This window comes from Leuresthes tenuis, unplaced genomic scaffold (assembly GCF_036924035.1).
Source record: "Leuresthes tenuis unplaced genomic scaffold, fLeuTen1.0.hap1 SCAF_20, whole genome shotgun sequence".
NCBI classification, from domain to species: Eukaryota; Metazoa; Chordata; class Actinopteri; order Atheriniformes; family Atherinopsidae; genus Leuresthes; species Leuresthes tenuis.
This window is the reverse complement of record NW_027325374.1, coordinates 15240861-15261839: the sequence shown is the minus strand read 5'-3', so window position 1 is coordinate 15261839 and position 20979 is coordinate 15240861. Positions and strand designations below refer to the sequence as shown.

General features: G+C 40.4%; 3 protein-coding genes across 3 annotated transcripts in view; 1 reads left to right on the top strand and 2 right to left on the bottom strand.

The window, feature by feature from the left end:
- fam234a (family with sequence similarity 234 member A) overlaps window positions 1-20979 on the bottom strand; it is a 114276-nt gene that overhangs the window by 67656 nt on the left and 25641 nt on the right. The window lies entirely within an intron of this gene.
- On the bottom strand, window positions 6470-10293 carry lyrm1 (LYR motif containing 1). Its single transcript, XM_072373842.1, has 5 exons — window positions 10208-10293; window positions 8931-9122; window positions 8774-8834; window positions 7086-7117; window positions 6470-6984 (listed from the first exon to the last, which is right to left on the bottom strand). The coding sequence occupies exons 2-5, from the start codon at window positions 9087-9089 to the stop codon at window positions 6871-6873; spliced, it is 366 nt and encodes a 121-aa protein (XP_072229943.1). The 5' UTR covers window positions 9090-9122; window positions 10208-10293; the 3' UTR covers window positions 6470-6870.
- On the top strand, window positions 11218-20939 carry dcun1d3 (defective in cullin neddylation 1 domain containing 3). Its single transcript, XM_072373868.1, has 5 exons — window positions 11218-11654; window positions 12762-12828; window positions 14550-14593; window positions 14753-15300; window positions 18910-20939. Exons 4-5 carry the CDS (start codon window positions 14864-14866, stop codon window positions 19451-19453), a joined length of 981 nt encoding a protein of 326 aa, XP_072229969.1. The 5' UTR covers window positions 11218-11654; window positions 12762-12828; window positions 14550-14593; window positions 14753-14863; the 3' UTR covers window positions 19454-20939.

Sequence of the window (20979 nt, the reverse complement as noted above, 5' to 3'; positions counted from 1 at the left end):
GCACAAGGAGCTGCTCTGAGAAGGATTTTAATTTTACATTCCCTTTTGTCAGTCACAATTAGTTAAACTAAGCCTAGCTGGCTTACTTTGCAGAAACCAAAATCGTGCTTTACAAAGGGTGCCCGTAGTGTAAGTGTAATATTCCCAGTAGTCTGATCAAATCTTGCTGGAATTAATTTGGTAATTAATCCTCCTCTGTGACCCTCTTCTCCTTTTAACACTATTGAGCTGTCTAGGCTTTCACCGGCGTGCCAGGCTAAAAGATTGTGTGTCAATCACACAGATAATATGTTTGTTTACATACTATGATCATGAAAAGGAGGCCAGCTAAATATTTGATGGCTTCTTCAAGTTACTCAGGAACCTTGTGACCCAACACTAGAGTTGGACCTCAGCACCTCAGAGTCATTGTTAAACACCTCTACACAGCACAGGATAACATTTGTAGGCACATGACTCAGGATGACAAAGAATAAAACACACTGTCGCGCTCGCTCTGCTCTCTGTATTGAAACAGGGGACACAGTGGCTCTTATTGCACTGAAACAACACAGTGACTTATAGATGTTCTGTCATCTTTTATGAGGTAATTACAAGCATGTGCTCTCGAAAACATCTGATTGTCCTACTTTTGCTGTTATGTTCATCATATGCAAATCATCATCCAGTCGCCCCTGACCTCACCTTGACTCCTTGGCACACTTTCTCATGCAGCGTCCCAGTAGACAGAGCTTAACCAAGCATGTATACGCACCTGTTTGCCTCATTCTGTAAGCATCCAGAAAGACTCGCTACACTACTCAAGTCAACCCACACACAGCTCAATCCTCCACCTTCTATCGCACAGTAGCTACTCTATGAGCTGAGACAATGTGAAACATATAGTCCAAACAAAAGCCAAGTGAAGACAAAAAGTGAGTGGGACAGGAGTGAACAAGAGAGCTGGAGATGAGACAAAAGTCTGCAGCAGCATGAAAGAGCAATTAAGGGCTTAGTCATCTCATCCTGATTTCTTTCATCTTTTTGTTAACGCGTTACTCCAAATATAAGACTTTAAATGGAAAAGTTAAGGAGCCTTCCAACTGATTATTTTGTTTAGCACTTTTTATTGATTAGAGGGCTTTACTAAAACCATCTTAATGGAAAACATTTACCTCAAGATCAGCTGAAACCATTTGTTTCTCCTCCCTGCTGCTGAATTGAAAGATGACACTTCATGTACTGAATCCCATGTGGTCATTCAAAACATGTACGTGTTTTGAATGGGGGCTAATGCAGATGTTACACAATAGTAACCACAGTGTGCAGTCCATCCAGTACGAATATGAAGGAATTACTTTGCCATAAAATGTAGGACTAATAGCATCATGCAAGTGTGATGCATGAAGAAATTTGTTTGAAATTGTACAAATGAAACTTTGAAATCGGTACATGAACAGGACACGATGTACCTGTTAATCTACCGATCTAATAAAGAAGCATAATTCAAAAAGAGTTCATTAAAGATGTGTAGTTGGCCATTTTGGATCAGAAAATATGAAGATAAGTTAAAGTCAGTGGGTGTAGTAGAGCAAAAATGCTCAAACATTAGATGAATAGAAAAATTCTGTTTGTCTCAACAGTCCAATATGTCGTTGATTGTTTGAGTCTTTTTTACTATTACCCCATGTGAGATGACCTGCTAGTTTCGGGGCACTATAATTTGCCTCATCATGTGTCTTTTGACTGCGTTGTGAAGAGAAAACAAGCTTGATATTTATTTAATGATGGTTCGAGTGTTGGCAGGATAGCTGATAAGGTGATCTACATCAAAGCAGCAGGTTAACTAAGTAAGACAAGGAGATGGATGTCCCCAATTACAAGCATCTAATTACCTTATTGTAGCTCCTTAAGTACAACGTTAGATTTCCAGCTCGTGCATTATTCTTTACCCTATCCGTTTCCCTTTTTTCCATGTTCCCACTGTTTCTTCCACCATATTTCCCCCAGGGTCTTTCTGAAGCCCCTAAATAATGCACAGCGAGCGAAGGGCTTAAAGGGGCTGCTGTATGATGGATCACTCTCCTCCTTCTGGAGCTGTTGTATTCTTCTTGTGCTGAAGCTTATTTATCATTTCCATAATGACACAACTCTCAGGTGAATCTCTAAATATCTATATTTACAACAGATGTCCTTTAATAATAGCTGCATTCTTTTCTATGATCCAGTTTCCAGTGTGTGACATCACAGGAGAAATGGGTCATCCAACTGCTTTAAGACCTTTGATTTTTTTAAGTTTGCTTACTGATGGACTGGACACATTTTTAGAAATAGTCAGGTTTATATAAAGCTGCATGTATATCCTTAAATTGTGGGAAAGTTTAAGTTTAAGGGGAAAAAAAGCAAGTTGATAATGAGAGTTCAGTCGAAATCAAACCATTTTTATTGACCACTAATAAAAAAAAAAGAAGAAATAAAAGAATCTCTGTTTCAAAACTGCCCTCAAATAATTTGTTTGCTTTTAAAATGATTTTTGGGAAACATAGATGGCAGCAGTATCCCTCACTCCCTGATAAGTGTAGAACAAAGCTCTTTCAGTAACAAAACCCATTACTTTTCTGTTGAACTCATTCCATCAATCACGCTAAAGACAAAGAAACTGACAGAAATCCAGCTAGTGTATTTTTGTCTATTTGTGAGAATGTTTATTGATTCAAATAAGTCTCAAATAACTTTTACGCTTGAGAGAGGAAAGAAAATACCCGCCAGATGAGTCCCCAGCAGGTCTCAGCAGCATTGATAACGACTCAAACAAACACAATGTCTACATAACGTCCGTTTCAGCTCAGTGAAACCTGATTTGATCCCCATGGGGAACAATATGTAGTCCGCTGTATGAGACCACGGCAAATTGTAAAGATTGAGCGCTCATTTCAGGAAAAGAAATCATTTTCTTCCTGATGAAATGGTGAAATTAATCTTAAAAGTGTACTATATTTATTTAGAGTGACCATGTGAAGAGAGGAAATTGAGTCAAATTTATTATGACTCTCGCTTTTTGTAGCAACAGCATGTACTGCTCCACTGGCCGAGGTTCGGTTATATTCTGTCTTATTATTTGTAATCTAAACCCTTCTCTAATTCATACATTTCCAACACGACAGTCTCTGTCTCAGTGTAGTCATGGATATCCAGTCCTTCATCGCTGTATTTTCGGGTCCAGACACAACGACAGGACTCCCAGAAAAAAATCTTCTTGTTGTATTGTATTTAGTTTAGCAGGAAACTATAAATAATTCTAAGTATTGCAGAGTAAAACTTGATCTTCTGGTGGCACAACATAAATCAAAGGGTTGATTATCAAAACGCTACAGTAATTGGCGTTTAAGTTGATGACATACATCAGTTTGTATCACATCGTTACCGTCCTTTGTTCACTTAAAAACCTGCTTTAATGCTAATTGACACCTGGAGACATGCAAATGACGTCAGACTTTGTCATTTTTCCCCATGTTTCCTCACAGCTCCTTATGGACTGATACATTTACTCATCATCATCATCATTAAGAGAATGTTACTTTTAGGACAGATGTGAATGTATTGTTGTTTTGTCATTTTCAGCTGCTTGGGATAAGATAAACAGATAAAAGTGTTAATTCTTCAGACATACATAACCTGTGCTCCAACAAAGAACTGAATTGTTCAGATGAATGTAATGTCACTCCAGCAAGACTCGTTCTGTCAAACAGGGGAGTCACTGTTCTCCATAAATGCTGCGTTGTACATATAAACACATGGAGAGAGTACCCACTGTTACCCCTTCTGCTTATTCGTCAGTGGTCACTTATTCTCGGGATGCTCATCCAGAGAGAAACAACATCACTGCACTCGAACCAGATTTTTGTGTGCATCAGAAGCAGGTGAGTGGGGATGAGAGAAATCGAGTCCTCAGAGGACCAAACAGATGACGCATTACCTCGTGTAGAGGAGTGGAAATAAATATTTGTGGTTTGGCCTATATTAAAAGTTACAATGAGTGATTCAGTGGCAAATTGTTTTGACAAATTTTGGACCATTAGGTTGTTGTCATTTGTTGTGTCACTTGAAAGATTTTGATGTGTGGCAGCAGCTGTGATCCACTCTTGGCTCTCTGGACTGAACTGAGCATGATTCAACTCTATGAGTGGTGTGCCCCCTGGTGGATAAAGAGGAGGTAGACTGATTTCAGCATTTTCTTATCATTGTTAAATCTTGGTTTGGTCCTATTATATTTGACTAGAATTGGAAGAGTCCTCTTAGTGCAGCCTTCCTTGAGGTTTCATATCAAATGTTGACATAATGACAGTCGATGCCCAGAATGGGTGTAGTATGTCTTCACTTTGTCTTCTAGGTTTAGCTAACTGATGTTGTTACAGGCTCTCTTTCCTTGTCTGACCTCCTTGTCATTCTGGAGATTACTTTACAGACGGTCTCCCTCGAGGATTTCATTACAAACCTTATATTCTGTGTGCGTCACTCCCTGGGTCCTGTAGCAGTCCTTTAGTCCCCTGCAGTGCGAGGACACTGCAGTCTACATACGACAAGTAAGTTCCACATTTAAACCAAGGCCATTTCATTCGACCAGGACTCCGTTCACGATTGTAGACGCCACACTCAAGACGGCCTGAGGTGGTGCCCTCTGTGTGTCAGCCATTGTACTGATGTCACCCAACAGCACATCCACGCTTCCCCTACTTTGGTGCTCAGTGGACTCCATCCATGGAGTAAGTACCAAGAATCTTCTCAGAAGGCACAAGCAAAGAGGAGGCTTTTTATTGTTTAGGTGACTCAGCGCAGAGTGCAACATAAAAATGATCCGAATAAAGTCTATACGTTGAGTTTGGAGGCGTCACAGCTCAGCCAAAGACAGCATTGTGCTGTATGAGCAAAGAACAATACTGAACTAAGAATGCATGCCCCACTGAGATTATCAGAGGTTGTGGTTGTTGATCCATATCTCTCATTTTCCACTTAGTGCTGGAAAGTGGGGCAGAACATAAAATGTACTTTAGTCCCCACTGACTATAGAAGCTGCAGAGGGCTTTTCAAGTACTTTTGAGTTGTGGCCGTCTCCCTGAATTCTACTACGTAACTGAAGCCCATCAAACATCATTAGTTTTTTATGGTACCCATTCTTCCTTTTTTTTTGCAATCTTTTGTAATACTCACTTTCAGTAACACAGCAGCGTGAGTAAACAGTCGGTAGACAATTTTAACATGAGTCCAGCTGAAAAGAAAGTCACTGAATGTGCAGAAGTGTAAAGGAACAAAGGCAACGTAGAACAAAACACTGTCAGCGCAATTTTTCTATTTCCTGATTTTGTTCCCAACCCGTTTTTCTGTTAGCCTCTGTTTTAAACTGTGACCGCTATAAGTAACAGCAGCTGTGCGTGACGGGATTGTTCTGGTTTTCCGGCACAAGATTGATTGATGTTCTACTTCCAAAGGATATGTAGCAAAAAAAAAGCCAACGCACCATTGTCCTTCTTGACTGCATACTACAGGATGTGTGTTCATAAAGCAGGAAATTGCCTGTCCGCAGCCCTAATGCCCTTTTTGTTTGTTTTCTGACCATTGCTTTTCTTTTCTCCCTTTAATAACCTTTGATTCTATTTTTTATCAATCTTTAATAACCAGGGTCCTTTGCTCTGGATTTACAAAGTTGATGCTGTTGTTCTTTTTTCTAATCCGCAGTTTTTGAAACGTATTTCTTTTTCTCCATCTCACTGAGGAGTTTTCTTAATTTTCCATTCTGGAAAATTGGGCCTCGTCTTTGCCGTTTCTGTCATTGTCATGTCTACGATGTGGTGCAAACACTATTTTCGCGTGCAAATGCCTCATTGCCAAAGTGTCAGCAGTTAAAACTGGGAGCGGAAGTCAAACTAATGGAACGTGCGTATAGTTTTACTATGATTGACATTTATGCATCTGGCCCAAAATGTTAAAGGACAACGGCGTAAATTATTTCCCTCAAGGCAGAAAATACGGCACGTCCTTTGTTTGACTCGAGTTTCAGGCACAAACTCTACAATTCTAGGCCAAACTCAATCTGCTGACGTTACCAAAAACCACAAAAACAACAACTCTCTCCAGTCTTTGTCATAGTTGCCGGAGCTCTTCAGAGCAAACAGGTGTGTTATTATTGCAAAGGTGCAGAAGTCTGTTAAGGCAGTGATGCGGATACAGTTAAAGGCTTTTCTTTTGTCTTTCTGACAACTTACCCGGTTGTCCTTGTTCTTCAAAACTTCAAGGGAAAGAAGTGTAACATACGCTAAAGCGGCTGAAACACCAAACAGCTGTCACCTGCATGGAAGCCAATTCAAGCCTAAACTGATCTATTATTTCCTGTTTGTTGAAACCAGTAATTATTTCTGTTGCTCTGTTCATTGAAAAGTATTTTGGAAATTGAAAATGTTTTTTTATTTATTTTTTTACCGCTGTAAGCATCCTAAAACATGGAGCAAAGCATTGGACCCCCTGATTTTACAGTCGATCAGTGGGTTTTATCCTGAAACCACAGACGTTGCACTTTGTTTGTTCCTCACTTAAAGACGCTTTATTTCACATTTAAACAAAATACTGTGATAAATAAAACATACAACGTGATCTGCAACAGAAGTCACTCCACGGCGGCAGCCCATCCGAACTAAACCCAGTGACTCTCCTCACAGACACTCAGAAGTCATGTTTGCTGTAAGAAATTACAATGAAAGATGGCGTTTTTTCCCCCCTGAATGATGACTCTTTGTTTCATCAGTGAGCACTTTGGCCATAACATCACCAGGTGACTGCACTCCGTTTTCCTGTCCTTGGTAACTTGACCCTCAAGATGAGGATCGAGGATATCAGTCATCAGGTCTCATCATGTGACTGTAAGTAAATCGGCTTGGCCTGCTTCCTGAGACGCTGCTGTGCTCGCAGCTTCCTGCCCTTCTGCGTGGCCAGACCCAGCGGTGGAAGGTAGGTCTACAAGAAGATCGACAGAGCAGAGTTAGCCAACTACATAAAAATGTCTCAACACCACCACAGCTCACACACAATCTTTCTAATGTGTGGTTATTACTTACAGCTCTTGGGTATGGATTCCTGTAATGTAGAGCTGTTCAAAAAAAGAAAGGAAAGGAAAAGAAATTTAAAAAATAAATGAACAGAATATGTCATGCAAAAACAGAGTCAACAAGACATAATTTCAGTATAAATCCAGGAACACAACTTCACACTGGCACATTTCAAGCTGTTTTCTCACCATGTGGATGTTCAATGCTGTCCTGCTGCCTGAAGCTTCTAATGTGGACTTTCAGTGCGTCTTAAAGGGACATTCCATTTTTCTTTTTTTTGTTTGGTTTTACTGAAAGCGAGGTTCTCTGAGGTACACGAGAGTAGCCAGTGTCTTATCTTCAGTGGAGAGTGTGGAGAATCGGAAGGTTTCCTGAACTAAACTGAAAGCTCCTCCTTTTAAAACAAGTCAAAATGTTCGTGGCGGTTCCAGTGAGAACTTTATTGTAGATTTTTTTTTTTTTTTACACAGTGTCACTTCTGCATTAGACCATTACACAACTGGGTCGGAGCAACACAGTCCATATTACCACACAATGTTGCAACTTGGATCTTGTTGCAACAAATCGCAGATTGTGTCCAAACTTGGACTGTCTTTGGTCGAGAAGATAGCAGCAAAGAAAATAATCACTTGATGTAAAAGAGACACGGTGTAAAAAATGCTCGCTTCCCTTTGAGTTGCTTTAGACATTGACGCTTATTACTCAAGAGTACTTCACACAGGCCCATTAATAAGATGGACAGGAGTGTCCCTTTAGATGTGCCAATAGTTCATGGTAAAGTTTGTATGAAAATGGTTCCACACACTGTCCGAAAAAATTTATTCATATCAAGCACAGAAGAGGTATGCAAGAAACAGTTTTTCTATATTATCCAAAAAAACTAGCCACTCTGGCCACTTGCTGCCAGGCTATTTGTTGTTTGTATTCGCAGTCCATATCTGAAAAGCAGTCAAGAACCTTAAATGCATACTAAAAAGGTGGCTTTGATGGTGATGTATTGCTTTCAAACAGTTTATGTGTCCCATTACTTCTTTTGATGGTAAATGGTAAATGGACTTGTACTTGTATAGCGCTTTTCTAGTCTAACTGACCACTCAAAGCGCTTCTAACTGTTGATGCCATCAACAGTCCTCATAAACTCATTCGTTTAAGCCCTACAGTTGCACAATTCGGTCTGTGAATGTTTAACGATTGGGCCATTTGGGAGATTGGATCAATTACTTCTTCTTTTGGACAAAAATATTTATTTCATTAGGTCAGTTCCTCTGCTTACTCATGCTGAAACACTCAAGACTTCCAGCTGAACTTACTTTGTCACGCAGTGGCTAATCTTTCATCATAATCCTGGGTGGGGCTCTCAGCTAGATTTGAATCTGATGTAGTGAAAAAATTAGACGGGGGTTCAGCTTTCAGAGAGTTGCACAGCTTTTAGACATTTGCATCCTTAATCAGAATATCGTAAGACTGAGTGAAAGAACAGCTGTGCTGCACGGCTTAACAAATCAGCACCTGGCAGATGGTTCACTCATTTTGGCCAACTGCACTACAGGTTTGGGATGAACAAGACTAAAACCATGATGGCATTTTGAAATTCATACAACATGAAAAGCAATCCAGTAAGTGTTATTTTGACCCTTTACCAGCTCATGTTGAAACGTAAGATTTATGGAAATCTCGTGGATTCTCTTCGCTCATACCTATTTCTATCCTTGCTTCGCATTCTTCTAGACACTTCTTTATTGAGTCTTGATCTGTGAGCTGAAAAAGAAGCAAAGAGAAACGTTTTTAGTCTTTAAGCGTGCTATAAATGATCGTTTCTCCAAATGCGTGAGCACAGCGTTGCCGTTTACACACCTGTTGGTTCTGTCGGAACAGAGTCCGGGCCTCCTGCACAATGTACTTTCTCTCAGTCTCTGTGTCACTTTTAACACCACTCTGTGCCTGCCAGGTCCGGGCAATGCGAAACACACGCATGTACAAAGACAGCACTGTACTGCGAGCAGACGCCGTCATCAGGACTCGAAAATAGGAGGAAGCAGCTGCTACCTGCGAGATTAGGGAAATCAAGTGTGAGGACATTACAAACATGAATAATATTGTTGCATGATCTGATTCTGTCACTCACTCGCACTCTTAGTGGTCGCTAGTCTTAAACCCATCAGCGAGACATCACTTTTTGACTATTGCACAGCATACTACAGTATAATAAATCTTTTACTTGTGTTTTCACTCAGATGTTGCCATTTTGATGTTCTTAGTAGTTTATTAGTTTGTGTTTAGAAAAACTTGGGACTGTAAAACTTATATAAAAGCAGAACTCATTATTTAATTAAATATGAAACCTTGTTTCCACAATATCCAACAAGAATTTAACATTTGAAAAAGACTAAGCCTGGGTTTTTCAGCTTTTTCTTTGTGTTTTGGGGGTTCTGTCTTTGCTGTCGTTTTCAGTAATGTTCTATGACCAATGCACTGATTTTCCACTACAGAATCATGGGGGTCATGATCTTGGGTGCAGGTCATCCATCCATCAGGAGACAAACGAGTTGACAAATTATGCACACTCAAGGTCAATTTAGAAACGCCAATGGAGCTAACATTAAATGTGGGATGAAGCTAGATTACACGGAGAAAACCCACGCATGCACGGAGAGAAGATACAAACTCAACATACAAATGCCTCAGCCGGGCCTGAGATTCATCAACCAACCAAATCCAACCGGCATGCAGAGAAGCCAGGACATTTAAGGCTACAGTGGCTGCGGCTTTTTGCCTCACTTTGAGTGTTCCCATCATTCACCGCTAGAAGCCACTAAAACCACGGCTGGTCTGTGTAATAAACTGTTACATGACTGAGTTTTCTTGTGTGTATTTGTCAATATGTGTTGGAGTTAAAGAAGACACAAAAGCTTTTCGGTCAGGGTACTGGTACTCCCTCTGTTTGCCCACTGGGCTAAATTACACACATATGACGCGCTATCTCCGAAAGCCCGAGGGTCTATACGCGAGAAAAAACTGAACTCTACAATAACATTAATAATAGTAACATGACTTTATTTTACATTAACGACCTGGATTTGCACGAGAGCCCATGGCAATTAATTTAAAACACGGTACTGAACGTGACCTACCGGCTGTAGTTAAACCAGAGACAGTCTTGCTAGGGCAGCAACAACACATTTGTCGCCTGATGATGACGTTTCCCCGAAGAAATATTACACACGATTTTTTTTTTAAAGGAACACAACCTCACAAGACTCAAGCAAAAGATTAACCCTTGTCGTGCACGTTGCGATATTCAACTAGAAACACATTTACTTAGGCACGACCCCATTTCTAGTAAACCTCGGAAAGAAAGTACGCTTATTGTAACATCCAATGTCCAATTAATGTTCTTGATAAGGGGAGTGACAGTAATCTTAGAAGAAAAATGCTCTTGTTATTTATTCATGTTATTGTTATTATCAATCAACCTAAAAGAAAAAAAGAAAAAAAATCGAAATTGCTGCCCTCAAAAATCTGCAATAAACACATACACTTTTGGCCCACACAAAAAGTTTGTGTCTCGCTTATTAATTGGACGACAAACAGCATGTCGACATTTCACTGTTGAAGGTCTTATTTAGCTATTTCAAATAAGTAAGAACTGTCTTTTTTTTTTTTTTTTACATATTTTGCAGCTTTATTGTATTCACTCAAGGATCTGGTGCACTGGAATTATATAAAAAAAGCAATTTGGTGGTACTATTACTAATAATAGTAATAACAATGATAAACTTGTTCATCTATTCATCACATTTCTTGGTAAAAAAAAAAAAAAGTATAATAGCTGAATATATAACGCCAAATTCTGTGACCCAAACACCTAGAATTTATTTTGTCATAGCAGAAATGCTTTATCCCATTTGTGTCATATTCGCTTGATATAGGATGATATAGGAATAGCATGGGAAACATTTTTATCATATCATCTTAATGACATTTTACCTTCCTTTCTGAATATTATGGTGCTGACATGCTTGGAAAAACATCAATGAAAATAGATATCTAAAAACATAGCTGTTCAAACATTCTGTAGGACTTCCCAACACTCCAAAGAAGGTCAGAAAGTCTGATGGGTCACGGAATATGATGTTACACAGTCACTCAGATGAAGATCAGCTGTTGGCTGCTTGTAGGGAGGAAGTGATGCAGGAAAATGTCCATAATGTAGCTACACTGAATGACTAAAAGGGGGAAGCACAAAGAAATGGGCTGCTGTAGTCCGAGTTGGTCTTTTCAATAATTTCAAAGACAAAACGCAACTGAAAATGGGTTTAAAGGCAAACTGCGGCAGCTAGGTTTCTGTTTATTCATTTTGTAATGGCGGAATAGAATTTGGCATTGATGTGGAAGTTTTTTGGCTTTTTTTTTTCTCTGTCGCTGACTGCTAGTAAGCTAGCAATCTGAGTAAACGCGACGAGTTTGCCTCAGTTCGTTTCCAGACGCAATTGGCTAACTTATTTAACTATTTCATTTTCACTGGCACTCCTGGAGTGATGTAGATCCAAATTCCTCTCATCGGATTTTTCCACAAGGGTAAGTTTCTTTTCTCGGACATTTATGTTACTTTCCGCTGTATCAATCGAAAAAGACCTAGCATAGCCGAGAGCTAACTTTTAGTGAACCGAGCTGATGCTAGCTAGCTATGGCGACGTCGCCAGGGCCAGGCAGTTCAGATGTAGCTGTTAAATGGCCCGGTGACGACTATATAGTGTTGATTGATAGCTGCTCTGCAAGTGCTGCCAGACTAGATGTATGACATTTCCAACTGTCGATTTAAAATGATTATTCTAACACTGTTTACGTGTCATTTCTAAGTGTTGTACATGTGCTGTTAAGCTCGCTTGATCCTGTTAAAGTGTTCGCCTCTTTCCAACAAACACAACTTGTTAAAACAACGTTAAAGCTGACTTTAGTTGAGATCAGTCATAGAAACGTAGCCGAGGACGTCTGTTGACAGCAGTGTTGCAGATGTTACAGATCTGTATTCCAATTCTACTTCTCTTCGGACAGCTCTAAGACAGGCTAATCTGGTTAAAGTCATGGCTGGATAAGTTACTTGAGGCTTGCTAAATTGTCATGTCAGTTTATTGGGTATAAGTAGGCTTTCACAGGTCCATTCGATGTCAGTGAGATGAAATTGACCTAACAGACCCGTGAGAGACTTGCCTGTACATGTCCCACGCATCGACCAGCGCGGTTGATTTGCTCTGATCTTGAATACTTTTATTATTGTTAGAGCAAGACTCGTGGCTCTACGTGATCGCTGGTCACGACACAGGGTCGAGGTTGGTTTCAGAGGTATCCTGAAGTTTTGGCTTTGGCAGCACAGCCTGTGAGCATAAAAAGTGTGTCAGAGATGTTGTTTACTGAGCACGTGATGTCGGACAGGAAACCTCAGACCCAGAGATGTAAAAGGCCTGCTAGAATCCCGAGTGCTCAGCATATATTTTGTAGAAATACTACTCTTTTTTTTGTTGTTGTTGTTTAAACGATTGGATGGATAACACAGTAGTAAGATAAGCAGTTTAGTTGGGCTCAAATTACATACCCAAAGCATGTTGACGAAAATAGTCCCTGCAGGTTTGAGAATGATGAGCTATCACTTTCTGCTTATGATGACGAGATAATGTGTCTTTTCAGCATTGGTGATTTCAAGGTCACTACGATGGAGCAGAACTGAAAGACGATGCCGGCTGAAGAAGTGTTTGTAAGTAGCATCCTCATCAGCTGTTCTGCTGGTTCGGATACACTGGATCATCTCTTGAATTGTGTGTGTATAGATGGGGCAACAGATAACGTACATCAGGCCACTTTGAGTAGTTGGATTGGTTCACGTACAATTTTGTGTCAACTAATGACAACAGTATCTGATGTCACATTTGTTGTTATTTCACTTGCCAGGTGAAACCCGACTTATCATGGGGGTGTTCCTGGGAAAATATGAAAATTAAATAACCATTCAGACGTAGTATCACTGGGTTTGTTAATCCTATTATGATCTTTTTGGGTAGAGAGACAATCTGAGCCACAATTCTCCCAGCAGATTCAGTTTAACTCCAGTGATGGCATAATCAGTTGTGCCTGGATACAAAGGGCCAACATTGTAGTGAACAGTGGGAATCGGTTGAAACTAAAACACTAAAGAGTATAGTAAGCGTCTTCTCCGACTAAATTCAGTTACCGTTTTCCAGTGCACGCTCTCTCACTGCCACAGCCTTCGCAATACTGACGGCAGAAAATGCCTCGTACATCAAGCTGCATTTTGTTTTTACATTTCTTGTGATGCTCGAGGCTGACATCTTGCAGGGATCTCTCATCACCAGAAAGAAACGGCTTAAACCCAACAGGGAAAAGTCTCATCATTGCATCTGTTAAGAGGTTTCACAAAATGCAGACACTGCACCAGAGACGTGACCCACGTAATTAACTTGCGCAACATGCATAAACAGTAACTATCTGCGCTCACGGTCCGCTGCGTCTGAAAGGAATTTACAACGGGGCGTCTTTCAGGATGAGGTCAACTCTTATCTGGTTTTTGTCCGCCATGCTGTGATGTTTACTAATAAGTTATAAATGGTGTTTCCAGAGAGGGAAACGCCATTTAGATATACACAATAGGTTGTTCAGATTATGTCGCAACGAATCAAATGTTTGCTTAATTCAGGTGGAGCAGTAAAGTTTGAATTTGGGTGAACACAACCAGGTCCCTGTGGAAGTAAAGGGACAATTCCCAGAGAAACTGCTTGCTTTGTCTGTAAAGTTCCCTGAAGATAAAGACTGCATTAATTTGAAGTCTGATGGAAGAAAAAGAAAGAAAGAAAAGGTTTCGTGAACCCAAATTAATACTTAAAATGCTTAAATATTATAAAGAAGTAATGGGATTGTTTACCATCCACTTCAATCCTGTGCATATTTCTGTAGTCCATGTAATAAACGTAACTACTGAAAAAGCATTGGTTTTGCAACTGCTGCTTTTACTGCTGGAATATAGTAAACTATGTTGATTACGCGCTACAAAAGCTGGTAGCGCTTCTTTTGTCAAGCCGGCCTTTAGATCTTTATTTATCTATGAACACAATTGCCCAGTTGTTCACAAGTCTTTTATGACACTGAAATGCAGTGAAGTCACAAAGGTCAAGGTCAGTCATGTGTACCTGTTGAAGTTCTGAAACACGCTGGTGTATTTTCATTCTGATGTCATATTTTTATTGCTTGTGGCTAAATCTTTGGGGGGGGGGTACAAACACATAGTGACATTTGAAAGGTTTGTTGATCTTGTGTCTTGACACGAAACCACAAAAAGCCACCTCACTGCGTTTCTGTGGTTACTGGTCATTTTTTAGCATTTGTCCTTGTTTCTATGGCAATTTGCACTTTATTAAGATTGTATGTACACATATAGACTGTTCTTTTTTCTTCACTTTTTAGGGTTTTTAAGTTTGAGGAGCTCGCTCGTGACTGATCTGGCACAGGTAGCTCATCTTCCTGCCCTTTTAAAAGTTCAAAAACTCCTTGTACACTTCAGATGTTTTGGCAAATGTTTACACTTTGATATTTTTAGTCTGAGCAAGACTGATTTAGTTGAATGCCGCACGCCGCGATAATCAACATTTGATTGCTCTGCACCTTAGGCCTGAGGGTATGTTGAGACGTCTTGGCAGGCCAAAGCAGAGGTGTCTTGGTGGTTCGGACGGGGACTGAAGGAGAGGAGGAAAGACAGACGAGGGACCAGGGAGGAAGACATGGGCCAGTGTGTCACTAAGTGTAAGAATCCGACGTCCTCACTCGGCAGTAAGAGTGGAGACAAGGAGAGCGGTTCCAAGTCCCACAAGAAAGGTGGCAGTGCTGGTGGTGGGGGCCACAAAGAAGAGCTCAGTGCCCCATGTAGCAAAGCCACCAGTGAGCTGTCAAACGGCACCAAGCCCTTAGAGGTCACAGTGGAGACACCCATCATCCAAGCCATGACGGGGGATTCAGCCAAGGAATGTCTGGATGGAGAAGGACTGTCAATGCGACGTATAGAGGAGCTGTTCTGCTGCTACAAGGATGAACAGGAAGATGCCATCTTGGAGGAGGGCATGGAGAGGTTTTGTATTGATCTGTGCGTCGACCCGGCAGAGTTTCGCGTGCTTGTTCTTGCCTGGAAGTTTCAAGCAGCCACAATGTGCAAGTTTACAAGGTAAGATGGCGTTTTGGGGAATGGAGTGTGTTTTTTTTTTTCTCACTACCATGACTACTGCTCTCTTTATTCCAGATAACCCAAAAATATTCCTGTTTCTATTTTAAGTAAATGATAAGATGTTTCAGCTAAATTTGATGATTCTAACTCAGCTGTGACGTCGCTAAGTTTGAAATCTGAATTTCTCTCTGAATGGTATTTCAGACCGAGGCGGGGTCCAAACGACAGTTTTATTCATTTAACTTCCTCAGCTTTTAGCTTCTTTGGACACATATGCGCAGAGGCACATAAATAGCAGTTTTTCTTTTTTTTTCTCCATAATATTGTTCATTTTTAAAACAAAGAGCCAAGAGCCTCGAAACTCGCCCTGTGTGACAAAGCCACCACGGGACAAACTCATCTTTTCAGTGGTAGACTTACTTCACCTACTGTGACTCACAAAGCCACCACTCCCAAACACACTCCTCATGTTATTAATTCCGACTCTTGACACCTCTCCACATGACCTGAAACACGTACAAAGGTTCCTGCTCTGTTGGATGTCACAAAGGAAAGCAGTTCTCTCTGACTTGGCTGACTTGGTTGAATTCAACATTTATAAATTATTAGAAAGAGTAGTCTTATAGACGCTGTATATAAGCGCTGACATGCACGCTCGTATGCTGGTTATTGATGGCTTTCTGGAGAATCCTGCCAAGGTGTTGAGAATGTAAAACATTTAGCTTTGCTCTCAGGAATCTGGACATGGTCTTCACCTTGTTTTGTGAAACTTGCTGCTTGTACGGCTCCGAAAAGAAACAGAGTGCGGCACGTAAACCCTGGATCCATATGGGTGCGCAAAGAAGAAAGTTTAATACAACCAACTCCGATCACTGACTGATCGTGATCAGTGATCAGTGATCGCTTTTTTTTTTGGATAAAAGCATAAAAATGCATAAACATATATATATTAGGGTGGGGACTCGATTAAAAAAATGTATCTAATTATTTAGAGGCTTTATAATTAATTAATCGAATTTTTAATCGCATATAAATATTTGACCTGAAAAAAGTGAGAATCGTGGATTTTAGTATACCATTAAATAATAATAAATACATAAGCTTAAGCAACAAAACATTTTTTGTTTTTTTTTCTGACACTATATATATATATATATATATATATGTATGTAAAGGTAATGGTTGTAGCTCAGCTGGACCATTTTATTAGCCTACTCTCCTTGTCCCAGTATACAAGCATGAGATGGGAATCAATTTCTTGATTAAAGTATGTTCAACTCCCCTCTGATAGGTGGCAACGAGCCCCCTGACAGCTGGTCAGTATTAGGCTAGAGTTAGTGTTATTCCAGTTGACCTATTGTGCCATGGACCAAGACTATTGACTAATTCAGCCGGCAGCATATTAATACCGTGTTGAACGGTGAATTAGACCAGTTCTATAATAATGACTGGGTCTGTATGCTTGCAATACACTGAATCATTTTATGCAGGGGTAATATGTCTCAGTCATTAGTCATGCTGAAATTGTACTGAATCAAACTTTTCTAAGTCAGACTAACATGTTTACATGTATTGTGTAAAAGGCTGATTTTAGTTGGACAAACGCCACAGCTATTATTTCCCTGCGTGTGTTTTTAGGTGGTTTGCAAGTTTAGGTATGACGTATTTTTGTGTTGAGCACATATTGTTTGGTTCTTACAACCACCATATTGTTCACATCCAATAAATGGCTCGTTGCAGGCTGCTGGACCCTGCTTCTGTTTCAGTTTCTCTCTGTTTCAGCGCTACAGTTGGGAACGTGCACATATGTGTTTGCACCGACATAATGCACCTCGTAGCCCTTTAGCTTGACCGGATCAATTGCAACTAATTATCAACCCGCACCTCTTCCCCCAGATCCTGTTGTGTTCTATCCGTAACCCTGAAACCAAGTTCTAGCCCACAAAAAGCTCTTTTGAATGCGTGCCACCAAGTCAGTTTTTCCTCTCCTTCTCCAAATGTTCTCTTCTAAGGTGTTTTAAAATGCTCCACACAAATATAGCCACAAACACATGAATGAATGGACAGTTAAGGGCCCAGTATGGTTGCCGGGATGGCTCGCTAACTACTCTACAACAACGAAAGTGGTGAAGAAAACGATGCCCCCGTCAAGAGCAGGAAGAGTAGCACTGTCATCAGTGATCAGCATTCTCACCTCTGCTTACATAATAGCTGATGAGCCGGCAGAAGTTGAATATAGTCTGATTATAGTACTTAGAATATTGTTATAGGACTTTTAAGTGTGTTGTGTTACCTTTTCGCTGTTTGTTTGATATGGTGCTTCAATGGACACTCTTGAGAACTATCGTTGCCTTTCAGGATATAATGATAATAATAGATGGGTTTGCTGTTTCAGTGCAGTGTCGTACAGGTGCCTGTACAGACGCACTTCTTTGCTGAGCCTGTTTTCGAATTGGTCCATCCGGTTTGTCGTTCTCCGCGCCCTCCAAGTTACAAATTTTGACTGGTGCACGACTACGCGCCGCCTTGTCATAGGCGCGGAAATCCGTCATTTTGACGTCACACGTCGACTATAAAAGAAGCTTTACTGTCAGGTAGGTGGCACACAGGAAGTGGATCCTGCTCTGAAAGCCCTCCCCCTGCTGCAGTCGGTGTCACAGGAGAATAGGGCTGCCTGCTGTGGCTTGGTCACTTGTCCCTGTTCCCCCCCCTCTCTGAAATTGAACTCAGCACTTTTCTATCCAGAGGCTTTGGACAATACCACATTCTGGTAACCAACATGCTTCATTGTCAAGTGATGCTTACTGAAGCTCTTTATATGACATTTGACTTTGAAAAGCCTGCACTGTTGTTGCGTTCAAATAACAAAATATATGTTCCTCAGTCAAAGCCCACAACACTGTATCCTTTGTTAGTTCTTGTAGTGATGGAGAAATACAGCCTGTAACCTTTATTGGGAGCGAGGATGAACTGATTTGAATCAAAATAGGATTTTAAAAATTGAAGATGTAACTACATTGGTATGTCTACAGCTCGATGACCTGAAGCTACAGTTTTAAGTCGGTTTACTCTGTCCATACATTGGTTCGTACCATCATCGCGATGGTGCACGTGATTGGTGGATAGAAGCTGCATATCATTAGACGGCGATCGGCACGCCCACATGCCGGAAACCTCTGCTTAGTTCTAGCAGTTTTAGCAGCTTTTATGTCAGCTGTCATTGCATCCAAGGTAAAAAAACAAATTCAAAATGTCTGATAACTAACTCAAAGCACATTTATGTGACATTAGAAAAAAAAAGGGAATTATTGTGGTACTCTGACCTTAACTGGACTTTTAAAATGTATGTAAACATACATTGTGCTGTTAAGAAATCTGTTATATCTCAACTGTATCATACCCCCATGTATTTAGGTGTATATTGGATTGTCTTCTGAAGCAGAGATACACACCCTTAGTGATATATCTTTGCAGTGTTTTAGCTTGGCCTGGTTCTGCAAATTTGATGTTACTTCCTAGTAAATCGTGTTATTCTAGACCTGTTGTTGAGAGAAATTCTCCACTGCTCGTCTGTTCTGACATCTGGTCCTGTTTTCTTTATGTCATCAGGAGGGAGTTTGTTGAGGGCTGCAAAGCCATCCAAGCAGACAGCATCAAGGGTATCTGTTCACGTTTCTCCTGCATGCTGCTGGAGGCCCAGGGTGAAGAGAACTTCAAGGACCTTTACCGCTTCACCTTCCAGTTTGGCCTGGACGCTGAGGAGGGCCAGCGCTCGCTGCAGCGCGAAATCGCCATCGCCTTGTGGCGTTTGGTTTTCACACAGGACATGCCTGAGATCCTGGAGCACTGGCTGGACTTCCTAGCTGAGAACCCCTCAGGGATTCGCGGCATCTCAAGGGACACGTGGAACATGTTCCTCAATTTCACCCAGACTATTGGGCCTGACCTCAGCAACTACAGCGAGGATGAGGCCTGGCCCAGCCTCTTTGACACCTTTGTCGAGTGGGAGTTGGAGCGCAGGAAAAAAGAGGAAGAAAAGGCCCTGTTGGCAAAAGAGGAAGAGGGCAGGTGTACTGAGACAGAGTGCACTCCCACTACTGATAGACTTGAAACAGAGGGAAGCCGAGGCTCACAGACGTGGGGAGGCCACTGACCAGAAAATGACCTATAAGTGAACTGTATATCTGTGAATCATTGGATGAATATTAGTATTATCATTTCAGCTGTTCATTTAGCTCTCCTTTTATGTTGGGATGGGATTTCTGCTTTTTTTTTTTTATTTTATTTTGTTGTTGTTGCTGTTTTTGAAAGGGCTCTAATAACTGTTTTAAGCACTTCTACTTAAGTTATTGTTTTACCTTTCCCCCTCCTCCCATGTGTTTTTTAGGAATTGGACATGTGGTCCATTTTAATGTACACCTTCCTACCATAATCCAGCAGAATTAGCTCTGAAAAAGCTCGGTATTTAAGAATGAACAACAGAAAGCCATAACCTTTCCCCACGGTTTTACAGTTTAGATCCAGTTAACTCAAGCATGTGAGAGTTGCACAAGGAATTGGTTTCTAATAAAGAAAAAGGGACATTTTGGCAGCCTGCATGCAAATATTTTCTTACTGTCGTAGCATAAGGATCATCAACGTTATCTGGATTGGTCTTAATTTAGGTAGATTGTAAGGTTACATTTTGCATTGCAGTGTGGATGGATTGGTTTCACTGGCGTTGCTTTCACAATTGTGTTGCCATGCAATTAAGCAGTAATAGTTCATAATTCACTGAGAGCGTTTATTTTTTAAAAGGAAAACAAACTGCAGTTTCATTTCTGCATATGGTATTAGTTTGACGAATCATTTTAAACCAAACTTGGGTTCCTTGGTCACAGGCCCAGCTTTTTATCTACATCAAGTGTTTTTTAAGTGCTTCTTGTAACAGTGAGCAGCTTAGTTTGGTGAAGCGGCTGCTATGCTTCTTTTTTTTAAACGCTAGCATCCACCGTACTGATGTCCACCTACTTTCAAGCTGTAGTTCAGTGTATCCAACGGAATGATGTTGGCTTTTTCTCAGATGCACTCGATCTGACTTAAGGAATTCTGTTTCACAAAAAAAAAAAGAGACGATATTAATGATAATAAAGCTAGGTCTGGGTAACTTAAATCTGCATTACATTCAGTACAGTTCGACTGGTTGCCTCACAAATCTTATATTGTCATATTGCACTAGTTTCAATTGTCAAACGTCAAAAAAGTAAAAAAAAAAAAAGTGTGCATTTCACAAATAACGTTAACTTCTGCTGGTAATGGTTGGAATAAATTGCACAGAAACTAATGGCTTGTTAATTTGCTGTACTTGGAACATTGCAGAGAAATTTAACCTCATTATTACCATTTGAAACCTTTTCCAAATTGTGTCAATCACCATAGATTAGGGTGCTTTTGGAATGAGTGTTAATTTAACATGCTGATTAATCAAAAGGCTGCGATAAGAGTTCAGTGTAAGAGCATGACCATTACATTATTTCTTAAGTTTACATCTACAGTGGTTTTATTTCACCCCCTTTCCTTTTTTTTTTCTTTTTTGTTTTTTTATATGAAATGTACTGATTTATATTGAATAAAAACAGTGTTGAAGTTTTGACCATGAACATTTGTGTTATTCAAACTGAAAACACGCTTTCATGCCAG